General features: G+C 35.5%; 2 protein-coding genes across 6 annotated transcripts; one reads left to right on the forward strand and one right to left on the reverse strand.

Moving 5' to 3' along the window:
- The first annotated feature begins 119 nt into the window (after positions 1–119).
- On the forward strand, positions 120–7706 carry LOC126695350 (protein RRP6-like 3). 3 transcript variants are annotated; one of them, XM_050392059.1, is made up of 12 exons: positions 120–467; positions 980–1221; positions 1306–1404; positions 1660–1743; positions 1913–1999; positions 2216–2336; positions 2887–3068; positions 3171–3215; positions 3743–4245; positions 4325–4820; positions 5632–6305; positions 7314–7706. In XM_050392059.1, exons 1-12 carry the CDS (start codon positions 221–223, stop codon positions 7462–7464), a joined length of 2931 nt encoding a protein of 976 aa, XP_050248016.1. In that variant the 5' UTR covers positions 120–220; the 3' UTR covers positions 7465–7706. The 3 variants fall into 3 exon arrangements, with proteins under 3 accessions (XP_050248016.1, XP_050248015.1, XP_050248014.1); XM_050392058.1 differs by having other exon boundaries at positions 7363–7706; XM_050392057.1 differs by having other exon boundaries at positions 7392–7706.
- Positions 7707–8178: 472 nt separating this feature from the next.
- On the reverse strand, positions 8179–16606 carry LOC126695351 (NEDD8-activating enzyme E1 regulatory subunit AXR1-like). 3 transcript variants are annotated; one of them, XM_050392061.1, is made up of 15 exons: positions 16387–16606; positions 15398–15570; positions 14726–14889; positions 14143–14253; positions 13712–13791; positions 13395–13545; positions 13169–13262; positions 12312–12400; positions 10797–10870; positions 10540–10702; positions 9944–10029; positions 9182–9268; positions 8916–9096; positions 8609–8711; positions 8179–8541 (listed from the first exon to the last, which is right to left on the reverse strand). In XM_050392061.1, exons 1-14 carry the CDS (start codon positions 16422–16424, stop codon positions 8628–8630), a joined length of 1575 nt encoding a protein of 524 aa, XP_050248018.1. In that variant the 5' UTR covers positions 16425–16606; the 3' UTR covers positions 8179–8541; positions 8609–8627. The 3 variants fall into 3 exon arrangements, with proteins under 3 accessions (XP_050248018.1, XP_050248017.1, XP_050248019.1); XM_050392060.1 differs by having other exon boundaries at positions 8179–8520; positions 16387–16605; XM_050392062.1 differs by having other exon boundaries at positions 8179–8520; positions 9182–9265; positions 16387–16604.

Below are 16606 nucleotides of genomic sequence, written 5' to 3' on the forward strand. Positions count from 1 at the left end.
ACTTGAGACCAACGGCCCGTTTAGAAGCCCATTAAGGTGTTCTGCCACGTAAAGGCATGTTTTTTCCCTGCTGGACTGCCACGTAAATGGTGAAGCCTTAAAACCTAAACCCTGCCCCTGAGCTTTGAAGAACCAGAGGGAAAAAGAACACACGCATTTTAGTGAAAACAGAAAACAAGAAAGAAAAACAGATTTCTTTTATTTTTTGAATTCATAGAAAATGGAAAACAGGTACAAGATGAGAGTGATGGCTGTAACAATTGGTACCTTGGCGGCACTCTCGATCTTCATAACCGTACGGTACCGGAGACGAAGGCGGAGCCAAAAGTGCCCTTCCAGTTCGTGTTATTTACAAGGAGACCACTGCCAGAACCAGAAGAAGCCACAGCACGCATTTAAGCGAGTCTTGGCCGATAATTCATACTCTCCTTTCAAGCACTTGAAGAAGCTTCACGACTCTCCCAACGGTACATTTTCCTATAACCCTGTTTGGTTGCTGAGAAAATAATATATAGGAAATGAAAAATAAAATTTTAATCGGAGTCGGAGGAAACTTTGTAACTGATATTCTTAAACTGAAATATGCGGTGACATGAGGTGAAGTTCTGTTTGGCTGCGGAGAAAATTGAACGACAAGTTTTTGAATTTCTGCAATTTGTACTGTGAAATATTTTATAGAAATTAATTTTCTTCGAATTAAAGATTTTTCTTAGTTACTAGAGAACTTAGCTGAAGTTATTTTCTGTTGAAACAAATGGAACTAACGAAGCGAAAATCTCAGCTCAAGTGCTCAACTCAGCGAAAAGCTTGGATTTCTCTTTCTTTTTGTTGTTGTTGTTGAAGTTTTCGTTTGCTTTCTGATCAATCAAAACGGAGCTTAAAGCATAAGAATATAAATGATTATTTTCCTTATATTTTTGTTACGGTGGTATAATAATGGTGGTAATTAAAATTGGATGGTGCTCTTTTTTGGTAACAGAGAATGATTTGAATTCGCATCCATATGAGGCGGAGATTACAGCCTTGTTGGACAATCCGGGACTTGAATTCAGCTTCATAAATGCATATACCGATTTGAAAATGAGTGAGACGTATACCTGGGTTGAGACTGAGACGCAGTTGAAGGAGCTCGTGGATGTTCTGAGCAAAGAGAGGGTTTTTTCTGTGGATACTGAGCAGCATAGTTTACGATCTTTTCTAGGTTTTACGGCTTTGATACAGGTACATTGTTTAGTTTTTACTGCAATTTGCAGGTTTTGTAAAGCAATATGATGGATTTATGTGTTTTCGTTGTAATTTGAACAGATTTCTACTCAGAAGGAAGATTATTTGGTGGACACAATTGCTCTTCATGATGCAATGAGCATTATTCGCCCAGTTTTTGCAGATCCTAGTATTTGTAAGGTGTTTATATTGTGAATTTGTTTTACATTTTGAACGCAATTATGTTGGGTAGATGAGATTTATGTCACACAGACAATGCAACTTTTTAATAACTCTGTTCAAAAAGATAGGATGAGTGTGGGAGAGAGAAAACTTCTAGGGTATACATACATACATACATACATACATACATATATATATATATATATATATATATTTATATAGTTGTTATTACAGTATTAGGTGCCATTGATATCAGGAAGTTTTGTTGTGTAGGTGTTCCATGGGTCTGATAATGACATTCTCTGGCTACAAAGAGACTTCCATATATACGTTGTAAATTTATTTGATACAGCAAAGGTTAGTTTTTATGAGGTCCTTCATTAGATGTGTTTACCATATGTATTGATTTTGGTTGAATGACCGTTTACTGGACATATGATGGGCTGAGAGAGAGGAAGACGATGCATACAGAAACTAACTGCCCACTATTCTTTTGACACTTTGTATTCCTGTTGCTACATTGCAGGCATGTGAGGTGTTGTCAAAACCACAGAAATCACTGGCATACTTACTTGAAACTTATTGTGGAGTGACGACAAACAAATTGTTACAGGTTTGGCTTTCAGGCTAACTGACATACATGTTGCTTCATTTCAAAATTTACTGGTCATTTTTGTAAGAGAACTAATTAGATTTTTATGAGAATAGCATCCCAATCTATTGTACTCTATACTAATAAAGTCCACATATTTTAGAGCTTCAATTGTATTTCTACTAAGAAAAATTTTTTTTTTCTACTTATTGGATTTTATTTCACATTAAATTGTAGCGTGAAGACTGGAGACAACGACCCCTATCAAATGAAATGGTGCAATATGCTCGAATAGATGCACACTATCTATTGTACATTGCGAATTGCTTAATTGCTGAACTCAAACAACAGGAAAATGGTATTCCTTCTATCTTCTGTTCATGTCTCAAATCCAACATTTGGCATTTAATTTGTTTGTGTTGGAATGGAGGGAAAAAAAAATAGGTGAAAATATTATCCAATAAAAATCGTGTACATTCGGCATTTGGTTGACTGCTAAAATGCAAATTCACTAAATGCTAGTTGTGATTTTTTTTTCTTTTTTTTTTTTTTGGGGGGGGGGGGGGGGGGTGTGGAAGAAGAATTTGGAACATTCCAAAAACTTGGGGACCCGACTACATTGAAGGGTGGGGGAGGGGATCCCTACAAGGGAGTTCATATCCTTGAGAGGATAATTAATTGGAATGGTTTATCATGTGACAATTGCCAGATATTGGGAGACATAAAATTGAAAGTTTCTAACTTGTTCTTAAATGTAGTATAGGTTAAGCTTGAAATGAATGTATGTCTTCCACTCTTTCGTAGGTATTACTCCATGCTTACATATGGCTTGCTGCTGGTAACTTTAGAAACCTAAATTTACTACTGCACATAACAACAGAATTTTTAATATAGCAATAATATCTCAGAAATCTCCTGTCCCGATGACAAATTCCATTTTGTTCTCGAGGCTAGTCGGCGTTCCAATATGACTTGTTTGCAACTCTACACAAAAGACGTTGAAGGTTTTCCTGGAGAGTCTGCTGCATCATCATTATCTTCCCGTCATTTGAATGGTCAAGGAGGTGTTTCATCAAATTTTGAAGCCAAGGTTTGCTGCATTTTCATTTGAATATCACTTTAGGTCAGTAGAAAGTTGCAGTTCTACATTTTATAAAATTCTGAATTTTTTTTCAAATTTTATTTTTTGCAGTTTCCAGATCTTGTGAGGCGATTGTGTGCTTGGAGAGATTTAATGGTTAGTAGTAACTTTTCCAAAAATTTAGCTACCACCTTGAGAATAGCTTTATTGCTATAAGAGCAATGCAGCAAAAGTATCAGGTTTACTTGCTTAGGGGAAAGTTGTTTAATATATTTGTGAAATATATTTAAACAATCAGCCAAGGGTGCCTGTTCATTTGACGTCCCACCTCATGCTTCGTCATCATTAGTTTTACCTTATTTCTATGCTCACGGCTCACCAACAAATATATATATATATATATATATCTCAGTTCGACCTTAATGAGAACAATGTTCATAATCAGAACAATGATATGCCTAACATCTTAAATATATATACACTTTATATTTTCTTTCCACAATATGACATTAGGTGTGTATATGGGCAGATTATTTTGGCTAGGCCATCGAATTATGATCCCCAAATTTCCAGATTCCTCATTTATCCATAGTGCTGCTCATCTTGTCTAAGTCATTGTAAACAAAACAGGAATGTACTTTGAAGTTAGTTAAGCTTATTGTGTTGCATTTATCTCCTTTCAGGCTCGTTTGCATGATGAGAGCTTAAGATACGTATTATCAGATCAGGCTATTGTTGCTCTTGCAGACAGAGCTCCAATGACAACAACAGAAGTATGTAACACCATAAATCAAGCTGATCTGAATGTGGATTTGAGTTTCCATTCGTTCCTCCCATCTCCATCCCCTGTTGTTTGCAGTCATTTGGATGATGTCTGTTCTCTGCTCCAGGACAAGATAGGCAACCTTAATGATATTTTCCCAATGATTATCCAAAAGTGCCTGGGTCCAAGTGGGAGTTGTCCCATTTCTATTTATAATTATGCTTTATTGATTAACTGTAATCTGAAATTGGAATTTGTATCCAAACAAAATGGGGTAAAAAGTTCAAAGCAAGTTGCTAAAAAGGCTTCTCGAGATCTATTTGTTCAAAAATTCTCCTGCAAATCTCCAGTTTATCATAATTGCAGAATTTATGCAAATGATGGGCGACTGCTTTGTTACTGTGATCAAAGGAAGCTTGAATGGTTGGTGAGCCTTTCTGTTGCCATTATTTGTGCCACAAAAAGAAATGCATTCAATGTGATCAATGTCATATTCTAACAGGTATCTTCGTAGAGATTTGGCAAAAATTGTGGATGACAATCCGCCTGCCATTATGCTTCTCTTTGAACCCAAAGGCCGTCCAGAAGATGAAGACAATGATTTTTATATCCAGAGTAAGAAAAATATATGTGTTGGCTGTGGTGAAGGAAGTCACTACTTACGCTACCGAATAATTCCCTCATGCTACAGAATGCACTTTCCTGAGCACATGAAAAGCCACCGTTCTCATGATATTGTCTTAGTTTGTGTGGACTGTCATGAAGTTGCCCATGCTTCTGCTGAGAAGTACAAAAAGCAAATTGCTGCAGAATTTGGAATTCCCCTTTTTGTTCGTAAAGTTGCTGATTTAAAACAAGCGCAAGTTAAGTCTGGGTCATCTGAGTCAGAAACAGACCTTGAGGAGGGTGTATCTCCTTTACAATTGCGAACAGCTGCTATGGCACTTCTGCGCCATGGACCAAGAATGCCATCCAAGCGCCGTGATGAGCTGACACAGGTTTAGAAAACTTTCTCTACTTTGTTTTTTTTTTCCCCCTATTCTGAAGCAGAGCAGACATATACAAACAATAATGCTAGAGATACAACAAATTTTGTGAAATTTTTTCACAATATGCTGAGGTGGCAGATTGTGATTAATTCAACATCTCTTTCACATGGGGCCACCTCTAACATCACCTTTATTGTACATCAATTATAACCTGCCACTTCACCAATTGTGGAAAAAGTTGTGAAATTTGTTATGTTTCTAGACTTATTGATATAAGAATTTGTATTGAATGTAACTTCTGTTTATAGTTGAATAATCAGCACAAATAGCCATCCTGGAGTACAAGATGTAGGTCTCTAGTTCAACAGTATCATTTGAATTGTAGAGAGCTGAAATTGGTGGTATAAATTTATCTTGGGTGTGTTCAAGATAGCTCACTGGTTAAACATAATCAGTTGTATTACATTATTACAGAGAGCTGAAATTAGTGGTTATTAATTTAATTATTTTCGGGTGTGAACAAGATGTAGGTATCTGCTTAAACATAATCAGTTGAATTAAACAGCTGGAATTGGTGGTTATTAACCCAATTATCTCACAGCATTTGTTGGAAATCTCATTAGAATTTGAATGGCTTCATTGTGAAAGTTTCAAGATGAAAATTTATGATTTCTGAATAAGACCATTTTCACAAATCACATGTCCTCTTTATCAGTTTCATTGCAGCTTGTTGCTCACTAGCTTCACTGGGGGAATAAAAGCGGGAACTTTTTTAACATTATGGAGTTTTTTTCCTTCTTTCCTGTCCTGCTGTTTGCAGATTGTCATGAGTTATTATGGAGGGAGGGAGATATCTGAGGCAGATTTGGAAAAGGCTTTGCTAGTTGGCATGAGTCCTCATGAGAGAAGACGACTTGAGAAGAAGAAAGGATTGTCTTTCAAGCCTTCTGCTGTGAGCATACTTCCAAATGTGGAGCAAGAGAATAATAATGGTAGCGCAGAGACATCTGGCATTGTGGAGACATCAGAAGTTAGTACCCTAGATGATTCTCAAAGCACTAAAGCAGAAGCACGTAGTAGAAAAAAAGATAGAGAAACGGGTGCTGATGTAGGTGACTCCTCTGTTTGTGCTGATTCAGGGATTAAAGAAGAAGTCAGTTCTACTTTTAAAGAGAACATAAAGCCTGATAAAAATGGAGTTTCTGATATAAATGGTGTCCTTTTGATAAATTCTAATGGTGATTGTGAGAGTAGAAGTCCATCAAACAGAATAGTTGACTTATATCATACAGAATATGATGGAACTGCCCAACCTAAGCATCACCCAAAATTATCACTATTAGGACATGGTCCACATGGGAAACAAGTTGTAGATCATCTCCTAAAGGAATATGGTGAGGATGGTATTCGGCAATTCAGTCAAAGGTGGAGACAAGTATTTGTCGAGGCTGTTCATCCTCGTTTCTTACCTGCTGGCTGGGATGTAATGCACAGGTACACTAATAAGTAATCATGCTTGTTTTCAGTCTTGTAGCACATAATCACACGGTTTCCTTCCATCCCTTAACTCCTCTCATGGATGATATGTATTGCATTCACCACCACTACAGCTGCTGTAACTGCCTGCTGCCTCACCATCACACATACTAACACCACCTCTGCCTCCAATACCATAATTCACATTAACATCAGTCTAACCATCACTGCTGTCATTACCATTATGTCATCATCACCTATTCCTATGCAATGTCATAACCAGACCACTCTTTCATTACACTAGATAGTCATTCCATGCAGAAGTATAATAGATAGTGGTTTTAATTTCTTAATATGCAGAACAAATAACCCGCAAATCAAAATTTAAATCTATGTGTAAGTGTAAGCATGTGCTTCTGACAAAGTTTAATCTATAGCAATGACATCTAAATCAAATAGAGAAATGCTATGTCCATAACATTTTCACAACAAATCGTAAGTGGTAGGTTGTTACTGGCCATTACCGGTAGGCAAAAAAGTAATTTCAGTAATGGGTTGTGAAAGTGTTGTGAAAATGTTGTAGATATAACACTTCTCAATCAAGTATATATCTCATCCAATCTTAGTGGCACACACACAGATACTCCAAAAGAATTTAATAAGTTCTTGATAGCAAGATGTTTTGGAATACCATATCTATTCACTGACGAGAAGGAACAATAGAATTCTATCACTGTTTTAATCAGAAAGGGACTAAAAGCCCCATAAATTTAATTTTTATCTATGTAAAACTCATGCAGTAACAGCACTATGAATTTTATTCTAATGCATAATTGCAGTCCATATACCAGTAATGGGGGGAGTGGTTATGTATCGATCTGCTAGCCTGCTTCTAATTGTTGGTGATGATCTAAATATTGCTTAAGAGTACTAATTTGATGTGAATAACATTAGAAGTTGGTGTGTGACTGCACGGTTACTAAAACATGGATAATTTAATGAGTTGTTTTTCCTATTGTGTGAAAGAGAGACTTCAAATTATGTTGAGGAACTGAATTTGTCATTTTGTCTCAAGGATTTGATTGTGGGCAATGTTTTTGCCAGTGGTAGAAGGGACTTTGGTGAATATAGTGTATACAATCCTGCCAAGAAAACTTCTGCTCCTGTTCAGAGTTAGTTCCAACATCTAGGATGCTGCGACATCATGCATGGACTTAATAAGGTTGGATGGCGTTGAATGTGGCGCAATGGTACATCAAGATCCAATTGGTCGTAAACCCCCTGGTTGGCATATACACTTCTGTTTTGTGTCTTATTTATTTATTTATTCCAGTTCTTTTCTTATGTAAGATCTTAGAGCTTCCATGTTCAAACTTTTGACATTTTCAATTTGTTAATCTCAATTATTTTTTTTCATAACCTGTTGAAATGAATCTCTCCTTTTCCTTGTCATAAGATCTACATTATAAAATCTCGGATTTGCAATCTACCAGGTAAACATGGAATCAATCTCAAGCAGGCATCCACGATAACAATGTATAGGTTGCTGGGTTGGGTACATTTTATATGGGCATAAAAGCTGTGCCCTATTTTAAAAATTAAGCTGAGAGCACCCAAGACCAACAAGAAGATTTATCATGCTCTATAATGTAAGAAATTGAGATGATATAAATATAAATATATATATATATATATATTTATTCTATTACGTCGAAATTAGTGATTATGGATCCATTCCAGCACACCAAATTTTATTGGAAAATAGTCAAACGCACCGAAGATCTCCTGGGCTTAAATTTTGCAAACAGGGCCTCGGTCTTCACTCTTCAGGCAATATCTTCTATTAGGAAATAGAATTGAAGGTTGAAATCCTAACCTTTTCTAGAGAGAATAAAAAAGAAAGTGCTCAAGATTCATTTACCATTTGACGAAAAAATTAAAAAAAGAAAATCCCTGAAGGGACAGTTATAATTCAGTAGCATACAGGTACATTTTGCGAAGCTTTTCTTTTTGAAGGGGCAATGACTTTCACGGACCAAAATAGGTGAATTTCATTTTAAACTAATATTCCTTCTCTCTCTCTCTCTCTCTCTCTCTCCCCAACTGGCATGTGGATTTAAGTTACAAAACTTATCTCTCAAGGAACTTACACCAAACTATCAGAATGCTACATATATAACATGTTTAGCAAAGCTGTCCTCACACAAGTTGCTGCTCCATCTACTGGAGGGATCTGCCAACGAAAATCACATAGCTGTCAAGCAACTACAAATGAGATTATGGTTAGAACATATATACAGCAATAGAAGATGGGAACATACCAGTCATTTCAAAGCAGATTTACAGTGACAATATTTGTGACTTGTGATCAATGCCATTGAAGATGAAAGTCCCAGGCATGGGTACAAATTGCCTTGTTATGAGCTGCAGTGGAAAGTGACAATTGTCATGAGGGTTTTTGGGGGTCACATAAAATGGAAAAGAACTTTTAATAGCTTTTTAAAGATATAAACAATTGGGCTTTCTGATGATTATGCTCGTCAAACATGGTTAAATACTCATCATTCAACCACCTTTTGGTCTTAATAAAACAGATAGATCTAAATTAGATAGGCCAAGAGATAGAACCTTGATCACTTCTTGTGATGCAATTCCTCCAATGAAGGCAGAAACTGCATGGAGCTCTGAAGCACCAAATCGGCAGATCTCATTGATAAGGTCCTCTGTCAAGGTTGAGCCATTGCAACCCAAGTCACTGAGGAGGCCAACAGCTGTAGTCTTCAATCGAGAAATGTCTTCATCCATCCCACTATAAGAATCAATAGGTGAGGTTAAAAGTGCAGTATGATCTTTTAGAAAGATATGATAATTGTTAACAGTATCTCAGGTGTTACCCATCAAATTGCCCAGGAAAACTGTTGTAATTTGCAGCAAACCGATCAACAGCTCGAAGCAAAATATAGAACCCCACAGCTGTACTGCTACACATATAAGAGAATTGTAGCATGTAAGAGAATCTCTTTCAGTACGCAACTTTTTCTTTTTGGTTGGGGTGTAGTGGTGATTCATGCATATGTATATTTTCATTTTGTTTTACCTCTAGCAAAAAATAATTCCCCAAAAGGAAAGATAGTAGCTAATTTAGAGGGTCAAAAGCAAAAATATTTGCAGAAGATATAGAATTCCACAAGCTAAAGTTGTTAACCAAACACAATCAAAGGTAGTAGGATCCAGAAATTAGACAGTAGGCAATCCAATCCTGGCCAAATGTTTTACATAAACAGAATGCATCACTTGGTCTGCAGGATTAACAGTATACCATATGCAAAAGTATACCATCCTAATTTTTTAATGATTGCACATCCTTTTCTTGAATTTCAACATTATTAACAGTATATAAAAGAAAATTCTACATTGGCCAATTGGTAATGCAAATGAAATGTTCTTAATCCACATGCATTCTTGACACAAATTTTAGATTTTGATTCAGAAAATTCAATTCTCTCAAAGAAACAAGTTCATACTATGCATGAGGTCCAGAAATGATTAAAGTACAGTATAAATACATTTTAAGAATTGGACACTAAATTTTTTGATAAGTAGAAGTTGGACACTAAATTATTATCTGAAAGCATAAAAAATAAATTCAACAAAACCTGTAATCTTCATCTGTAAGATACTTCTGTAACTCTGGTAAGATCGGAGAATTAATCTCATTCTCAATGGAGCGATACCTGCAAACCTACAAAGTAAAAATCAATACCTTATTGTACCCAGGCAAAAATAATAGTGAACATGAGTCATGCTTGATCTATAAGAAAATATATAACATCAAGGCCTTAGCAGCTATAAGCCCATAGGTGCATGATTCGCTGAGGGCAATTTTTGGGAAATAAGTATTCATTACTAAAAGGTAAGATGTACTTAGGTCAGTAGCAAAATTAATTATGAACATATAGCTGTAATTTACGACTACTAACATAGAGGAACGATGTGATCAAAGCTGATTACAACAACATATTGGACAGGACTTGTTTAGAATCAACCACAAACTTCAGGTCATGGTATGTCAAGGTTCTATCTAATATTACTAAGTTAGGACCTTATGAGATTTACTAAAGTGTCACCACATTCATAATTGAAAGTCATTTGTCATCCCAATGAGTGAATACCAATAAAAGAACACCCACCCACCCCCCCCCCCCCCCCCCCCCCCCCCAAAAAAAAAAAAAGACAGTAACTCCAGACTTACTTTGAGTTTTCTTGCATTTCTACAGAAGCTTTTTATGGTTGTCTTCGAGATGCTAAGTGGATCTTTACCAATTTTTTTCAAAATATTCCTCACTCGTTGCTCAATAACAAGAAAATCGGCCTCAGCCTTTGCTTGGTAAATGTTCTGCAGATTAACATAAAGCCTACAAGAGAATTGATACAACTCTTGTCTCAACAAACTGATTTCTTTTTTAGTTCTAAATTTTACTGCCAACAACGAGATACTTAAATACTAACTCAGTTGTAGATGTCATATCGGGTATTGATCCCTCAAGGGGTGCCTCACCACCACCTTCATTTGATATAAAGTCCTGCAAAATCAGGAAAGAAGTGCAGAATTATACAACTTCAACAAATGCACATCACCATGTCCATATTTAGAACATTCTGAATAGTTGATGTCCAAATAACATAGAGATTGACTGTGATAAACATTAATGATATTTCTTGCTGGCCCATCCAACGGGAATGATCTTAGCATAAGAAAACAAAATGATCTTAGCATAAGAAAACAATCTCCACATTTTCCTGGCATTTCAAACAGTTGAACCAGCATGCAGAGTATTTTTGGACCATTTTGGAAAGCATGAAAAAAAGTATGCATTCAGTCCATTACCAATGAGCATAGGTACTTTAAATCAAAATTTCAAAGTACATTTGTAAGGAAAAAGGGAGTACAAAGGCACCATAAGCCAAGGAAGCATGTGTGTGCATAGAGAGAGGGAGGGACTGAAAAAAATTAAATGAAAGGAGGTCAAAGCTTTATATCAAATGAGAAAAGAGACCCTCCACACAATCTGTTCCGTAAGAGAACAAATGATCAACAAAGCTACACAAGAGTTGGTAATGTCAGTGAAGCAGACTTTCTAAGAAATATGAACACAAGAATTGGTTAGATGAATCTGCTAGAACATCAGTAGGGCTATAAATGAACTAGCCTGTTTACGAACAACTAAGCTTGGCTCAAGAAAACACTTGTTTACGTTCATTTATGTATTAAACAAGCCAAGCTCAAACATAATAATATGTTTGTAAACAAGCTCGTGAATATAAGGCTCGATTAAGTAAATATAATATTATATGTTTATATGTATACATGTATAAAAATAAAATAAAAACACTCATATAGATATCAAATTATTTTTTTTACTTTATTGTTAGTATAAATAGTCCATCTCGTAGTAAAATTATATACATTATTCAACAATGCAAGGTTGGTATCCAATTCTTACATGTTCATAATGAAAATCATTCTATCTAATTAACCCAAGTAATATAATTTAGTTATTAATTATTAGCATAGATTTGTGGGAGTAAAAATTTTTAATTGTGAATAAGCTTGAATATAATGTGTTTACTATATATATGAGAAAAGATTAGGTTAATCAAGTAGCTTATGAAAAAGCTCAAACTTGTTTCAATAAAAAATTGAACCAAGCATGAACATGTAGTCTAGTTTGTTGATGAGCTCAAGTTCAGCTCATGTTCGAAATAAAAATAAATGAGTAAACCTAAACTTTTAACACTCAGCCTAGCTCCTTGTTTACAGCCCTAAAAATCAGTATTTTCCACCCCCAATTTTGACTCTACGGGGTGTACAAAGAGCTTGTCAGTCAACTTAGTATCTAAGCTAAAAGTACCTCTTTGCAGAAACATATCAGTATATATTATCACTTGACTTCAGCAAATTGGATGTCAGTATCAGATTCAACTAAAGAATAACAAATGTCACCAATGCCATTTTGGAATTACCTTCAAAGCAGCCACCATCACCCAAAAATCTGATGAATTAGAATCAACTTCAGCACAGCTGTCATTAAGTATCTGTTGCAAATCTGGGCCTGAAATGCAAAAAATAACAAAACTTCAGCTCTTAGTTACATGCAACCAATTACAGAATTCTTAATTTTCAGGCAGAAATGACACATTTCTTGATGACAAAATCAGAAGCATATTGCAATCCCACATTAGAATTTCATTAGAACTGCAGTAAGTTTACAACCACATAAGCATGCCGTCTCCATCATTCAAATTGTTTACCAGTTGTGATTTGTTTTAAATATAGATATGTTTTAAGAACCTTACTTTCTTGTTGGATTAATTTAATGAGGCCTATTGCAGGAAGGTGACTCAAATCCATTTCCATCACAATCCAATGCAGGTAAAAGTGCCAAAGCTAACTCAATCCCAATATGGTTGGAATTGAAATAGCGGATTCCTAGCATCCAGACCACCTTCCAACCATGCATTTGGAAAAGAAGGGGGAAGCCCAAAGCATTTGGACCTAGTCTCTCTGCATTTTTTCCTTATATATATATATATATATAAACACGAATCCTCAAGTATTTACCCAATATAAAAACACCTGAACGAGCAAAACATTAATGATAGTAGTTTAATCCATCTTATATAACTTTGACATGTTCATCACAATTTATCGTGAAAAATCTGAATCTATGCTTAAGAAATTATACAGTTTGTTGCCAACTAGCTCAACGGGCACCTCCTCCCCTCATAATTTCAAGGGGGGGATTTTTTTTATGAAATCAACACCCACTAGATGCATGTGTAACTTACCGATAAAAAAAATTACATAGTTTGTTACTTACTAATTCCCCGAGGAGCAAAGACCTTAAAGGAGGCCTCAATAGCTTCTTTGTAGTTATCTCCATCCAATGCAACCATCCTGGCTTTAAGAAGGTCCTAAAATGTTCAAGGCCCAACTGTGTCACTTTACTTTCAGTTTTTTTTATCAGCAACTGTGTCACTTTATTTTCAAAAAAAATCAATAAGACAAGGAAGCCAAAAGAAGAGCTACGAAACAGATGAGTTAACCTTGAATTCTTTCTTCTCTTCCCTGGTTGATGGAAGACTACCACCATGGCTTTTCACCCACTGCTCTGCCATCTTGATAAGAAGAACTACGTATGGTGTGTGCTTGAGGGCCACAGGATCTTGCGCATCTATATCAATGCTTTCTGCAAAACTATTGTGTGAAAATAGACAATCAGAAGCATTTATATGGAATAGAAGGTGTGCGTTTTTAGGGTCAAAGGTATAAGCTGAGAATTGTGCCAGACACTAACATACATTAGACAATGTGCAATTGCAAAATCAACCAAAGAAAATAAATATAAAAACAAAATCTGCACCTCTTAAGCTCGGGCCATGGGTTATTTAACCGGAGGTCATCCAGAAAATGATCAGGCTTTGACTCAACAACAGTATGTTCCTGCAACAAATAAGAAAAAGTGGGTATAAAATTGATTTGGTATAGAGAAAATTTTCTATATTTGATCTTGATAAAAGTTTTTTACTAGATTTTGACAGAACAATTATTTTTTTTTTGATAAGTAAACAGTAAGTAGTAAAGAACAATTATAGTTGCTAACTTACAGAAATTCTGTTCAAAGTTCAAGAGATTGTCCGTTTTGATAAAAAAAATATTTTAAAAGGAATGTTAGTGATGATTCAAACCAACAGATGTTATACTAGGACAGAGCTTTATAATAAAACAACTGAACACCCTTCCAGTGTCCAAGTTTTTCCTTTGGAGGAACCCAATGAAGTAAAACCACATTACCTTTAAACTGATTCGAACAAGCCCAGTAAGCCCATAGGAGCGAGCAAAGATCAATATTACATTTGCCTCCCTACAGATCCTATCAAGCTTTACCATTGAATCTTCCATCAGCTGAAAGTGAAAGTAGAAAAACTCTATCATATTTATTGCACTTCTTTTTTCTTTTTTCTTTTAAAGTAACAAAAGATTTTATTAATAAAAGTAGAACTAAGTACACCGGGGGTGTACTCAGGAAGAAAAACAATCACACTCTCAAACTACAATGATTGATATCTTATTTATTGCACTTTATAAGAAGAAACAGAAAAAATTGTTAAAATCTAGGAAAGTAGGTTACAAATCCAGAAGTCCATTGAATTCATTTATGTAATCAGACCATGCAAATCTTACGAAAAAAATCAAACCACAGTGAAATTGTGAGTACAGGCTACAAGTCACCTTGACATTCAAATTTATCTACATCTTTGTGATAATAACAAAGAAAATGTTTGGCAATACACACATTGCAGAGCACACAAAACAATGCTTTTTTAATTAACTATTTTCATGGTCAAAAAAAGTAAGGTAAACATTAGCTTCATACCTGAGTGGCAACTACCAAGGTAAACTGAGAAAAAAATGAGGGGTTTGTCTCAATTAACGTCACCGGATACTCTTCTATAAACTTGGCCTTAACAGCATCATTCAGCTCTTGAAGAAATGCACATACACACTTCGCCTTAGATTGCCCAACACATGATTCATCAACTATCAAAATCAGAAACTATAGATAAGCACCCAGAATTTAAAAGGTACTCCTTCCCTCCCATTTTATATATCTTAATTTTCATTTTGAGTCACCTCAAAATACATATCAGCATTCCAAAGTAGGAATTTTACTTTTCAACTCCAAATATCCATATCATATCCTTTTAAAACAAACAAGACTCTTATTAAATGTCATGATACCTTTGACATACAGTGATCATAAGCCTAGGGACAACTTTTTTTCACAATTGCTGACATGACCTATTGTGGTTAATATATAATAAAAGTCGTGTCAACTATGGACTCAAGTGAAAGTGATGTTGTTCCAATCACAACGAACCATATCAGAAGTTGTGAAAAAGTTGAGAAAAATGTTGTATCCCTAGAATTAGTCATCATAAAGTAAATGGAATTTTGAAAACATCGCTATATTTTACCTAGACATCTAAAATGTGTTAGAGAGAGTAAGTAAAATTCAAATAACAAAAGAAGCATGACATTAACATACCCATAAAATTATTTCCAAGGTCCCCAAGTTCAACCTTGGAACCATCAATTACAGTTATGCTTCCAACCCCACCAAGAACAAGATTCTTTAATGTCTCAGAACCAGTAGGACCACAATTGAGTAAGCATATACTAGCTTTCTCAAGAGCTGCTTGTCCTTGATCACCCCAGATCCTGCAATTTCAGTTTCACATCAAGTTTCAGAATAGAATTCTCAAAGGAAAACAACAACAAAAACCAAGCCTTAGTCCCGAAATTTTTGATGTCGATTATGGATTTTCAACAGACTAGTTAGGGTTGGCTACATGTAATTTTCTTTTTCTTTTTTCGTCATTCTATTCTATTTGAGCCATACACTCAGTTACTTCCCTAATTGACAAGTCCTATTTGACTCCTTCCATTAATATTATTTTCAATCTTTCTCTACTTTTCTTTTTTCGTTAATCTCTCTTATCTGAACCAAACCATCTCAAGCGACTATGCCTCAAGTTTTCAGGAATAAGGGTCACCCATATCTTTAAGAGAATTTCACCATTTTGAATACTATATCTTCCACGGAAATGCAACTTTGTCTATGTATTTCCAAGCTATTCTTGTTCATTAACATAAGAAAGGTATTAAGAAAACATTAAACAATTTAAAACAAACAATGCCAAAAAAAAAAATTTAGAATTAGGGACAATCAGTAGCTTCTTATAATAAATCAATATGCTTTTTATTGTCAGAGCGTTGCAGTAAATTTACAAAATTCCCCCCTAAAAAGACTAAAAATCTATTGAGCCTCACTCAATCTCACTGCTTAACCTTTACATAATTTTTTTTTTTTCCTCGGGAAAAAAATTTCCAGGGAAAATAATTTACGTGGAAAGAAAAGGAACTGAGAGAGAGAGTGAGAGAAGTGTGTCCAGGGTTGATAAAGCAATAGAGCAAAAGTAAAGGAGGAAGAAGAGTAGAATGTTGGGAGTGGCAAAACGGTGATTTAATTTGTACCTGAGCTGGCGATCGTATTTGGTTTTGGGTTCAGCCATTGCTCTTCTGCTGATTTCCTCTTTTCTTTTTTCTGTGAAAAGCGTTCGGTGCTCGCTCTCTCTCTCTCTCACAGTGGCTCGCTTGATAGTAACGCTACGCAGTGTGTGCGACTGCGATTGGATTTGGTGGACCTTTGGTCCTTTGCTTTGGGCTTTTTTTCTTCTGAAAGACCCACACTGTG

The sequence above is a fragment of the Quercus robur genome, chromosome 8 (genome assembly GCF_932294415.1).
Source record: "Quercus robur chromosome 8, dhQueRobu3.1, whole genome shotgun sequence".
Classification (NCBI taxonomy): Eukaryota; Viridiplantae; Streptophyta; class Magnoliopsida; order Fagales; family Fagaceae; genus Quercus; species Quercus robur.

What these genes read in the sequence shown, in the direction of transcription:
- LOC126695351 (XM_050392061.1), bottom strand. Translation starts at nt 16,424, where the DNA reads ATGGCTGAACCCAAAACCAAATACGATCGCCAGCTCAG. An exon ending in CCATGGCCCGAGCTTAAGAG is followed by an intron (nt 13,546 to 13,711) that starts GTGCAGATTTTG and finishes TTCACACAATAG; the next exon opens with TTTTGCAGAAAGCATTGATA. An exon ending in GAAATGCAAGAAAACTCAAA is followed by an intron (nt 10,030 to 10,539) that starts GTAAGTCTGGAG and finishes TTTACTTTGTAG; the next exon opens with GTTTGCAGGTATCGCTCCAT.
- LOC126695350 (XM_050392059.1), top strand. Translation starts at nt 221, where the DNA reads ATGGAAAACAGGTACAAGATGAGAGTGATGGCTGTAACAATTGGTACC. An exon ending in ATTTATTTGATACAGCAAAG is followed by an intron (nt 1,744 to 1,912) that starts GTTAGTTTTTAT and finishes GCTACATTGCAG; the next exon opens with GCATGTGAGGTGTTGTCAAA. An exon ending in CGACAAACAAATTGTTACAG is followed by an intron (nt 2,000 to 2,215) that starts GTTTGGCTTTCA and finishes ATTAAATTGTAG; the next exon opens with CGTGAAGACTGGAGACAACG.